Below are 12,863 nucleotides of genomic sequence, written 5' to 3'. Positions count from 1 at the left end.
TTTGGCCTAGCCAAATTTGTAATGGGGCCCATGATCCATCTATGTGCTTTTCAACAGCCAACATTGATATATATAGATTTTAAAAAGCTTTTTGAATGTTTCAATTCATAGTGTTTAAGAAAAAAGTCTAAAAAATTGTTGGCAATGATGTTGAAGATCAGACCTACCCAGTCCTTCCTTAAAAAAATAAAATAGTAAATAATAAATGTCGTCAGCTTTTCTAATCTTTTCAAGTGTTGTTTAAAAACAATTATAAAAAAGTCTTGTTCGTGACCATTGGAGCTCAAACATTGAAACCAATCCTTTTTTTTTTGGTCTTCACATATTTAAATGTATAGTATTGTTTAAAAAAATTATAAAAAATTATGGGTCATGACCGTTGAAGGTCAGATCCTTGAAACCTTTCCAATTTATTTTTTTTAATTGCCTTTGTTGTCTTTATTTATTATTTTTTTTTTAACATAGTAGTTTAATTAAATTAAACAATATATGGTTGCGGAATTTATGAGTATTGTACCATAGTTTTTTTCAAAATAATAAAATATGAAGGACCATAAAATATAGACATGCATGATTGGAAATGAAAAAATTTAGCCATGCACTATTCTTTAAAAAATTAATATTTTGGAGGCCTAAATTTATAACTATGAACTACATTTAGCCATACAACTGGAGATGACGTTAGTCTTCCCTGATCCAAAGTCCAAAGACTCTAAACTCCTTTCCCTTCAATGACACTATACTGCCAGGAAACAACACCAGATAGAATATATTTCTTCTTTAATGATTTTCCATCTGCTTACTGCCACATATAAATTATTCATGGTGCATGCTTGTCCGATCCCTTCATGAGGCTTCAACTCGTGGAAAGTTGAATTGGTGCATTCACGTTGAGGAGTTCGTACGTGTACAGTGTGAACAATGATCGATATTAATGCAAAGACATCTCTCTCTCTCTCTCTCTCATCTTAAAGTTGCACATATCTTAGCAACCTCGGCCTTGACAGAACAACACCAAATTGACTGATGCATCCATCAGAATCACTGCCCTCATTTCTCTCATAGGGAAAGAAATGCAAAAGAAACCAATATGCAACAAAGAGAGAGAAATATCAGAACAAGAGAGGAGAGACCAAGTCATCTTTCCTATATATACACACATAATAAACTTGTCCACCCTAACCAAAACAAACCAGAGCCCCATTAATTATTTTGAGTGTTACAGATTTCCTCTTTACTTTTGCAACAGTGATCTCTTTTTCTTCTATATATGTAGTGACCTTTTAGCACTTTCTCCTATCCTTCAACCCCTTCTCTCCAATCCCATGGAAGTTAACAACAAACCATCCAATTCATCAGGTGACTTTTATCAGCCCAAACCTTTCTTGTTCTCCCATTAGAAATGGATCCCTTCTTAAAATAAAAACCCACCTGAGATTTTCCATCCTTATGTTCACATCATCCTGAACTTTCTCCAAACATAACCATACCAACCTTCCTCTCTTGGTGAACCAAAAACGAATTTCCACTTTTCTACATTTGAAAAAAGCAAGCATGCACGTAGACCTTTATTTCCACAATTGGCTCACGCTTCAACTCCCTCCATTTCTTCGTTTCAACTCCACTGAATAAGTATTACAATCTAGGCCAAATTTACTTGCAAGCCCTTGTCACCATACACAAAAAGATGGATGCTTTTCATCCTACTATCACCTTTCCCTTCTCCAACACCTCTAATACTACTAGTAGTGGACATGGTGGCATTGCTGAAAATATCAACACATCCAGTCCTAGTCCATGGATGAATAGTAGGATATGGAGTAAGCTCCCACACCGGCTGCTCGACCGTGTCATCGCCTTTCTTCCACCACCGGCCTTTTTTCGAGCTCGATGTGTCTGCAAGAGATGGTATGCTCTGTTGTTCTCCAACGCCTTTCTTGAATTGTACCTCCAAGTATCTCCTCGCCGTCATTGGTTCCTCTTCTTCAAGCACAAACGCCTCAAGAGCAGCTACATATACAGGAACAACAATATTGGAGGAAGCCATGTTGACGACAACAGGGCTGGTACTGATTGTGAAGGGTATCTTTTTGATCCTTATGAACTTGCATGGTACCGCCTTTCCTTTGCTCTGCTTCCCTCTGGGTTCTCCCCTGCTTCTTCGTCAGGTGGTTTAATCTGTTGGGTTTCTGATCAGGCTGGTCCGAAGACTCTAATTCTGTGCAACCCAATTGTTGGTTCTCTGACTCAATTGCCTCCAACTCTAAGATCAAGGTTCTTCCCTTCCATAGGCTTAAGTGTTAGCCCTTCATCCCTTGATGTCACTGTTGCTGGAGATGACTTGATTTCTCCATATGCTGTGAAAAACTTGACTGCAGAGAGCTTTCATATTGATGGAGATGGGTTCTTTTCATTATGGGGCACCAATTCTTCTCTACCAAAGGTCTGCAATTTTGAATCAGGTCAAATGGTTCATGTTCAGGGAAAATTCTACTGCATGAACTATAGCCCTTTCAGTGTGTCGGCTTATGATGTGGCAGCAAATAACTGGTGGGAGATTAAGGCTCCCATGAAAAGGCATCTGAGGTCTCCAACCTTGGTGGAGAGCAAGGGAAAGCTGCTGCTGGTTTCTGCAGTTGATAAGAGTAGCCTCAATGTGCCAAAAAGCCTGAGGCTTTGGGGCTTGCAGGCTTGTGGAACAACATGGATTGAGATGGAAAGAATGCCACAACAGCTTTATGTTCAATTTACAGAGCTGGAAAATGGAAATGGGTTTCATTGTGTTGTCCATGGAGAGTTCCTTACCATAATGATCCTAGGTTCTGACAAGGCTTTGCTGTTTGATATGTGCAGGAAAAGGTGGCAATGGATCCCTCCATGCCCTTATGTTCATGCTGGGATAGATGGTGATTTGCATGGTTTTGCTTATGAGCCCCAACTTGCCACACCAGTCACAGGGCTTCTTGATCCATTTCAGCCTTTCACTGGTTAGGAGATTTCGTTTTGGCATGTGATGTTGGTGTTTAGCAGTAGGAGAAGCAGTGGTTGTGATGATAAAGGAATAGTTGTTTAGTCCAGTTTAGTCAGGAGCTACTTGTCAGAACTTTTAAGTGATATGTGATGTCTTTTGTCAATCTCCTCTCTCTGGTCACATGAGGAGATAGTTCGCATGCATGACTAATATAATAATATTCCCTGGAATTAACTACAAGACTGAAGCATATGTAGGTTAAATCAGTTGGTTAGTATGGTGTTTGCCTCGCTAGACTTTTAATCCGAGCCTCAAGTACAAATTCTAATGGTTATCTTGAATCTCTGAGTTTAGACCCCAAATCATACAAGAGAGAAACCTTGAATTTGTATTACACGGCTCAAATTAAAAAGGGAAGCAATGCCAAGACAGAATCCATTTCAATACTTACCAAGGGCGTAAAACATTTGAATCAATTCGCATCTTAACACAGGTGGAATTTACAGTGACACAAGCAAAGTCACATTCATAAATGACTTCTGAACAATCAGAGATATGGGTCCTTTTAACAGTCTACTAAAGGACGTATAGATTCAAATAAAAATCAAATGAAACAACCCTGCTTAAGCGTTCATATGTTGCTACACATAAACACATCTTTAGGGGGAAAAACAAAAGATTAGTATAAAGAGAAAAGAATTCCATATCAAGACAGTGTACATTCTCAAAGATCTCCGGACATTAGTGTTTGCCTGCCAAGTTGGGGTCTTCAAATTATTTGTCACCCGCTTCAATCCCCAAACTAAAGCTGATAAATTTCGGACATTGAAAGCTCAGAACTAGATGGATGGCCATCATAAATTTGATGAGTCAAGGAGAATAGAGTAAAGATAGGCCTGAGAAGCTTCCTTATGTACATTTCAAAATAGTGTGGATGAAATGTCGCAATTTTTGACATTCATCTCTCTATTCACTAAACATGTCGCAAGTCCAACCTTACAAATAAGGTGCACTTCCATCTTGTGATGGATCATAGCTCAACCTACCTTCGTTTTCAAGACAGTATGGCATGAAGAGGTGCCCTTCTTGGCATTCAACTCAACTTGCTAATGTGTCATTTAAGTCTAACCTGGAGAATGAGGTGGACATCCCTCTTGAAGATGGACCTTAGCTCCTCATTAGCTTCCATGCCAATTCTCCTGTTTCAAAAGAATGTATTTCAGACCAATTTGTGTAAGAAGTAAAATATTGATTCCAATATGTTCTAATTACTTAAAGTGCCCAAGTAGCTAGGATACAACTCTAAGCAAAAGGTGACGTACATCAATAAGTTCCCAGTAAAAATAACCTAAAACAAATGTCTTATTTTTGTTAAAATTATGAACAAATAGTCAAATGATGTGAAAGTTACAGAAGAGCAAAACAAATGCTGGAACAAGGACTTCAGTATTTACCCTATTTTACAGCCCTTCTTTCCTACAAGAATCTTGCGTTGACTTAATTTGGGAGTGATAAGATGCTGTTCAATCCGAAGAGAGCCATCTCGCAACTCCTTCCAGTCCATCAACCGATGTTCAATACCGTACGGGATTTCCTAGAATAAGCAGAGATTGTCATTGTTTAAGATTCTTAAATTGCTTATTTTGAGACCGTAGAGAGAATCGTTGAGCAGACAGAAATGATATCCTCAAAGTACATAAAGCAGACACTATCTCTACCTGATGGACATGGTCTAACAACCTTTCTCGGACAACTTCTAATGATATATTCTTCATTACTTCCTCAGTCAGGATGAATGGATCTTCCTCCCAAGATCTTTTGACAGCCTAAACATAAAAACCCTCAGAAGAACTGAGATGTGGGATCTAGTACACAGCATAACATTAGCTAGAAAGATAAGCAGATTCATGAAAAGAAGTTAGTTTAGGTGCTTTACTCCATCAAGATAAATTTTAGAATACTTTTTCAAACCAAAACTTGAAAACAGAAGGAGGTGCACAAAGATTAGCAATCCAATTATAATTTCAACAAGCAAACCTTACTGGGTTCCCAAAAGAAATAATTGCTTCTTACATTGATTAGAAGACCAACTTATTACTAAAAACAATTAATCTACCAAAAAAAAAAAAAAAAAAGAGAGCCCAACGCATGAGGCCACCATCATTACAGGGTCCAGGATGGGTTAAATGGAACAACAACAACCTTATCCTTGTACCCAAGGCTCACTCTCATAAATAAAAAATTATATGTTAAAAACTGTTTTTTTTTTTTTTTTAAAAAAATTTTAAACTCAAACTAAAAATTGTAATAGTCTTTCAAATTTCTGACCAGATATTAAGTGAGAGAAAGAGCAGCAATGTAGAATATGACATTTAGCAAACAATACATTTTAAAAAGGCTATTGTAATAGAATTCTTTTTGACATTCCATAGGAAATGATCGTAATGAAGGCATTACTAAAAAGTATACATGCCTGATCCATCAAGTATTGAATTGTAATAGTCTTTCAAATTTCTGACCAGATATTAAGTGAGAGAAAGAGCAGCATTGTAGAATATGACATTTAGCAAACAATACATTTTAAAAAGGTTATTGTAATAGAATTCTTTTTGATGTTCCATAGGAAATTATCACAATGAAGGCATTACTAAAAAGTACACATGCCTGATCCATCAAGTATTGAGTAAGATCTTTCACTCCAGATCCCTTTAGACCCGAAATCATGAAATGCCTACAAGATTAAAGCAATAAACAGATGGTCAGATGTACTCTTAAGAACCATGGGTTCCAAGAAAACAACAAACACCATCTCTCATTTTCTACAAGGAAACCTTACCTTTCATACCCAGGAAGATCTTTGAATTGCTCGGCAACCGTTAACAAATCTTTCTTCTTCTCAACTAAATCAACCTTATTCATACATAAAACTCTCTTTTGTATTGGGTGTGCTAATGCTCCCATACGCTTGATTAATCCTATAACCCTTGCATCAGGCCTACATAGATGGAAATGAAAGGAACCAGGTGATCAGGAACCAAATAATTTTTGGAGAGAGATAGAGAGAGAGAGATGAAAATTTGCCCAGCTGCCATATGTCTCTAGGTCTGATGCTTATGTGTGTGTGTGTGTGTGTGTGTGTGTGTGTGTGAGAGAGAGAGAGAGAGAGAGAGTTGAAAATTTGCCCAGCTGCCATATGTATCTAGGTCTGATGCTTATGTGTGTGTGTGAGAGAGAGAGAGAGAGGGGGGGTGAAAATTTACCTAAATGAAACCTGGCTGTCATATGTATCTAGGTCTGATGCTTATGTTTATTTCATGCATTAGCGCTATCACACTAATGAACTATTATAAAACAAGCCTATATAATAGCTGGCTAAGATAGGTTTTGGAGCCAAACGGTGGGAAATATTGTTCGAAGGAAAATGAATAATAAAGTTTACGGAATATCAAATGGAATGGACCACTAACCTGGTAAGATGCCTATGGACGTCGAAAATAACTATGAGCACATCATATAAATTAACTGAGCTCCAAGCACTTTCTACACGAACCTTGAAATCCTTGTAAGGGCATCCTCTGTTACTTAATGTAAGTCCTGGAGTATCAAAGAAACACTGTATACGCATAATAGATGAAGGCAGTCAATCAAATGGCCCAAAATGTGGAAAAACAACTATAAGACATTTCATAAGCTTCAATTTATGTGCTCTTCCGTCAGTGAGGAAAAAGAAAAAGCATGTCTACATGTTTTGAGGCACTAAGAAGAAAATTAATTGAATGCATTTTTACAAGAGAGGTTGTTATTGCTGATGTGAATACTATTCAGATCATCACGCTAGTAATATAAACGACAAACTGCGACGCATTTTAAAAGACTATAAAGGTTATTTAAACAAGATGCATGGCATAAGAATTTATATTGCATGCTTCCATGCTAGATTTTATGATTAAATATTTACAGTACCTTCATTACAAAGCTGGAAAAATAGTTGGGCATTGATAGGGATAGATATGATGTTCTGATATTTACATGATTTACAGTCTAATAACTATAACGTCACTGGTTTTATCTCAAAAGATGGGGTATCTATCAAAACTTTAATCAACACATAAAATTTAAAAACAGTAACCTTGACAAATCAAATAGTTGAAAGTGAAATGCGCTTTAAAAGAGAAAAAAAAAAAAAGTGCAAGATAAGTTATTTGTTCCATGAGAATAATGTATCAAAAAAATCTCATCGCAAGACAGAAATAAGTGTCACAAGCTCATCAGGTTGTCTTTTTTGTGTAATAATGTCATATTTGAACTGGAATAAAGAAATCAATTGCATATGGTAATTCAATTGATGGTGAATAACTTTCATAACACATTAGGGCATAAAGTAACATTCACCAGAAAATTTTCCTACAGAAGCAGGTCGATTATTAACTAAAAACAAGATACATACAATTTGTGTGTCTCCTTTTGTCATCACTCCTAATACTTCATGAGTAGTGGTGTTCGTCTTCCGTGACACAGCAGCAACCTTAGTCCCAACCTATAAAAAATGCAGAGGACGTCATCAGAAAGGTTCTGGTTATAATAAAATCCAGTAAAGGTATAAAATGATGTTAGATTCATGTTCTAGTAAACTTTATTCAAGATAGTACCGCAAATCATTTTATATCCTACAGAGTACATCAAAGAATCAAGGTTAAGAACAAAGGATAATCTCCCAAGCTTATATGTATATCCCAGATGGGAGTATAAAAATATTTTTCATTTGTTTCCCTCCAAAATATGACATTTTGGATTTAAGAGAAATGTTATGCACAGGACAGGTTCAGACTCAATACTGGTGTCTGACACTCAAGACTCCTAAGAAGAACTCACCTTTGTTTACCTGGAAACGAGTTCAGAGCCATTGACATGTTAAGCCTTCTGTCAAGAAGCTCAAACATGCTTTAACCTTAGCAACTATTTTGATATCTATACGACCAAAGTCCAGTAATCATGGGAAAATTATGCAGAATACGGTACCCGTGTTCTTCATCTAATGCCATGTAATATACCCATAACACAACAGAGCAACATAGAAGAACCAATGTTATCTGTCCATAAAATATAAACTATGACCAATTAGGCAAATGAAATAATACATAACGCCAAAATTACCAAAAGTCTCCAACACTTCATTATACTCATGCTACAGAACTTGTGTATACCCTACTGAAATTCCCATAACCAACTCATCAAGAAACTGTTAATCAAATTAAAGACTACTTAATACCAAAACCAAAAACAGCTTCAGGACAAAAACTACGAAAGCCAATTAACCGCAGTACCTTCATCACTCAATACAATCATTCAATAATTCACCAAGAACAACATTAAATTAAACACCTTTAAACGATAAAGGCAAAGAACAAACCATATAATTCGTCAGTGCAGACTTTCCGGCATTCGGGGCACCAATTATCCCAACCGACAACGCCTTCTGGTCCTCCTCTTTGACCACTTCCTCCTCATCCTCCTCATCCTCATCGTCTGAGGGCAAACATACCGCCGCCTCAAGAAGCTTCTTTGCGAGCGAGCTGTTCTTAAATATCAAATCATCAGGTTTTTTCTTTTGGTCAATCAATTCATCAGCTTTTGATCTGTATTTGGTGTTCCAAGTGAGCTTCTGAGGGATTTTCGGCTTAGAATCTGAACTAATGGTTGGTATGTCGTAATGGGTACTGTCAAAGACTGAGTCTGAACCATTTTCAGAGTCTGAGAGGGATGGGGTGTGACTGGAATCGTCTTCTTGAGGTTGAGCTGCGTAGAACCTGTGAAAGAAGGTTGGGTTTAATGGGGTTTTTCTGGGTTTCGAAGAGAGAGTTCTCAGAGCTCTTAAAGCTTTCATTCTCAGCTGCTAGATACGAAGCATGAAGAAAGAGAGAGAGAGAGATATCTGGGTGGGCACTTGGGGTTTTAGGGGTTTAGAATGTTGGCTTCACTCGCGGAACATTGACTTCCTTACGCACACAAAGATTCCAATTATAATTGTATTTGATTTATTTTAATTTCTGATTTATTACTGTAAATAGAAATAGAAATATATTATTTACTTAGCCACTAAAACTCTGTTGTATTATGAATAGGCTTAATTATGTACATGCTTGTCTTTCCAACTTATCTCAGATTCACACTGTGGTAAAACGTCTCAAAGTACTTCAACGCAAAAAGCTATCTCACGCTTACCCTTTCTCGCTTTTTGAAGTTCCGCTACGAATGTTATCTTTCATCTCCCCAAAATTCCGCAGTAGCCCCTCCCTTTGTTACTGTTCATCACTTATTTACCCTCCAAAACTAAGAAATTTCTCCTAACCAACACAACTAGCAGAAGAACAACTCGAGAGGTTGAAAAATCATACCGGATAGAAGAAAATAGTGCTCGGAATCGCCCGAACGAGCAATGGAGATTTTGGGTAAAACCGCCAATTTCTTGCTTTTTCGGTGATCCGACGGTTGGCGTGGTGAGATGTGAGGGTGGTAGAGGACAACGTCGGTTCTTTTGATATCCATGTCGCCGCTTGGGGTGGCGGAGGAGGCGATGGCAGCCCAAAAGTGCGATGAACAGCGGTAATAAATGGGAGGAGCTGCTCGGAATTTTGGGGAGATGAGCGAACGTTCAGAACGGAACTTCAAAAACTGACGGAAAGGGTAACGTGAGACGCTTTTTGCACGCTTACTTTGAGACGTTTTCACCACAGTGGTAATCTGAGATAAGTTGGAAAGCACAGCATGTACATAATTAAGCCTTATGAATATGGCCTCCTATAAAGAGAGGAATATATAGAAAATTCCCACAAACAAATATTCTCATATTAGATTTCATATTTTAACATGGTATCAGAGTGGCGATCTTGGAATTGATAACTCTAGTTTCAAATCCCTTCCGCTGCTATGGAGGTTGATGGTTTTTTCAACCCTCATGGAGGTAGCATTACCGACTCATTCTCTCATTCTCAACCAATCATAGCCGAGTTGAGTACCCAAGTGGCTTAGCTCCTACAGATGCAGACTTCGATCCCAAACCTGATCATGAATCAGGATCCTATTTTGACGACCCCGACCCCAACTACTACGACAACAACCCCGACCTCAACCCCGAATATGTCTCTGATTTAGACCAGATCCCAACTTCAACTCCGACACCAACCCCGACTCAGGCTTAGATCCCGATCCGAATTCCTACTAAACATATATCCTATGCATCTTCTGCTGCACAGATTATGACTTCCCGACTAATGACTCCGACACATGGATGAGATTGCACATACTGTGGTGATCCGAGACACACTTGTGAGACTTTGTTTAAATTGCATGACTACTCCAAATAGTGGGCTACTCTTAAAAATTGAACACAACACAATACTACTAATGATGGTACTGGTTATTGATTCCATACTTCAAATAAGAGTGATTCCACGAGCTAGATAATTGATTCCGGTGCAACTGATCATATGATGTTTAACCTTGATAATTTTCTGAATACTACACAACCCCAACAAACTTGTATTTAACGCCAATGGAGTTACTTATCCTATGACATGGGCTGGCATTGTTGCACTCTCATCCTCTATTTCTCACTATCTAATACTCCAGTTGTTCCATCTTTATCTAATAAATTGATGTCCGTTAGTCAGCTTATTGAACAATTGAATTGTTATGTACTCATTTATATGGATGACTTTAGTCCCGGCATGGCTAACAGTGTGACGCTTTCCTGTGATAGTAAACAAAAGCAAATCTGGTTGTGGCACCGTCGATTGGGACATCCGTCTTTTAGTTATATGAAGTATTTTACACCAAATTTATTCTCAGGTGTCAAGGACTCTGACTTCACATGTGACACTTGTATTTTGACCAAGAGTCACCGTGTGCCCTATTCGTTGAGTACGAACAAGTGTACTATTTCGTTTACATTATCTGATATCTGGGGATCTTCACCTATCACTGCTCCTTCTGGCGTTCAGTGGTTTGTCACATTCGTAGATAATTGTACATGGATGAAATGACTTTATTTGCTGAAGAATGAAAACGAAGTGTTTTCCTATTTTCACTTCTTCCACAAACAAATGAAAGCTCAATTCAATGCTCAAATACAGATTCTTCACTCAAACAATGATGGAGAATTTGTTAATCATGACTTTCAGGCTTACTTCCAACAACATGGAATTATCTATGACATGACTTGTCCTCAGACACCACAACAAAATGGTGTTGCTGAACGAAAGAATTGACATCTTCTTAAAACTGCCCAACCACTTCTGATTGGCGCTCATGTTCCTAGCCATCACTGAGATGATGTTATTTTCACTGTTGTTCACCTGATAAACCACATGCATTCTAGTGTATTGACCTTTAAAACTCTCTTACAAGTGCTTACGTAACACAAACCCTTGCCCCATGTTTTAGTACTCACTTCATCTTTGGATGTGTGGCCCTTATTCATCTCCACAAAAATTATCGTAGCAAACTTGATCCTTGTGCGATTCGTTGTGTTTTTGTGGGTTATGTCACTTATCAGAAAGGCTACCGTTGTTATCACCCTTCTCCCCAAAGTATATATATCACTTTGGATGCGACTTATCTGGAATCTGAGATGTTCTTTCATGACCCATCATCCAATTATATGCTTCGGAGGGAGATACGAAGTGAAAAGCAGAATTAGAGCAACTTGAAAAACAAAGAAATTTTCCTCTGTACAGAAACAATCGATCGTCCAAACCCGACGATTGATCATCTCGAGTCTGGAGCACGAGATTGCTCTCTGCCCAAAAGCGATCAATTGCTAGACCCGTCTAACCCCAGTGAAGATGTTTATGATCCGAGTCCTACACCTATAGACAATACAGAATAACGGGATGCAGACCCCCCTCTAACTTAACAATACCAATGGATCAATCTCCTAAGAATATCCTTAAGGTAACTATTCCTACTACACTTGTGAATTTAGAGGATAAATCTATTGGATACTAATTACCTTTCAGGCAGAATTGTGGGAAGCAACCATTATTCACATGATATTGACAAGACATCAAAATATCCAATTGCGAATCATGTATCCACTGAGAAGCTGTCTGAACCACTCAAGACCGTTGTGCATCAGTTGTCTGTTCCCAACCAAGGTTGCTGAAGCATTGAAAGATTCTAAGTGGGTTCAAGCTAGAAACGAAGAGATGAAAGCTCTTGAGAAGAATCAGACTTGGACATTGGAAACTTTATCACAAGGAAAAAAGACTATCGAATGTAGATAGGTGTTTACCATAAAACATAACATTAATGGATCTATTGAGCAATACAAGGCAAGACTTGTTGCGAAAGGGTACACACAAACTTATGGTGTAGATTATGAAGAAACATTTGCACTAGTTGTAAAATTGAACACAGTCAGTCTTATTGTCCCTCACAGTTAATTTGGACTGGCCACTACACCAGTTTGATGTAAAGAATGCTTTCCTACATGGAAAACTCATGGAATAGGTATATATGGACATTCCTCCTGGATATAATACTACTCAGACTATAACAATATGCAAATTATGAAAGACGTTGTATGGACTGAAATAGTCACCACATGCATGGTTTGGGCAGTTCACCATGACAATGAAGAACAATGGTTTCCGACAGTGTAACTTAGATCATACTATGTTCTTGAAACATCAGAATAGGAAGATAACAACTTTAATAATCTATGTTGACGACATGATTATTATTGGGAATGATAAACATGAAATATCTCAACTATAAGACTATTTGGATACTGAATTTGAGATGAAGAATCTAGGTGGACTCAAATATTTCTTGGGGATTGAGGTGGCCTGATGACAACAAGACATATTTTTCGCTCAAAGAAAATATGTCT

The 12,863-nt window shown here is 37.8% G+C and overlaps 2 protein-coding genes across 2 annotated transcripts; one reads left to right on the top strand and one right to left on the bottom strand.

Annotated features, from left to right (window-relative positions):
* The first annotated feature begins 1,555 nt into the window (after window positions 1–1,555).
* UFO (F-box family protein) lies at window positions 1,556–3,142 on the top strand. Its single transcript, XM_008227687.2, has one exon. The coding sequence runs from the start codon at window positions 1,688–1,690 to the stop codon at window positions 2,990–2,992; it is 1,305 nt and encodes a 434-aa protein (XP_008225909.2). The 5' UTR covers window positions 1,556–1,687; the 3' UTR covers window positions 2,993–3,142.
* A 383-nt stretch (window positions 3,143–3,525) lies between these two features.
* Window positions 3,526–8,941, bottom strand: LOC103325503 (GTP-binding family protein). Its single transcript, XM_008227680.2, has 8 exons — window positions 8,382–8,941; window positions 7,419–7,508; window positions 6,439–6,584; window positions 5,808–5,966; window positions 5,636–5,702; window positions 4,690–4,797; window positions 4,426–4,565; window positions 3,526–4,170 (listed from the first exon to the last, which is right to left on the bottom strand). The coding sequence occupies exons 1-8, from the start codon at window positions 8,853–8,855 to the stop codon at window positions 4,086–4,088; spliced, it is 1,269 nt and encodes a 422-aa protein (XP_008225902.1). The 5' UTR covers window positions 8,856–8,941; the 3' UTR covers window positions 3,526–4,085.
* Between the last annotated feature and the right edge of the window lie 3,922 nt (window positions 8,942–12,863).

This window comes from Prunus mume, linkage group LG3 (genome assembly GCF_029339155.1).
Source record: "Prunus mume cultivar Tortuosa linkage group LG3, ASM2933915v1, whole genome shotgun sequence".
Classification (NCBI taxonomy): domain Eukaryota; kingdom Viridiplantae; phylum Streptophyta; class Magnoliopsida; order Rosales; family Rosaceae; genus Prunus; species Prunus mume.
Note: the sequence above shows the minus strand (reverse complement) of the source record. Positions and strands in the feature narration are given on the sequence as shown.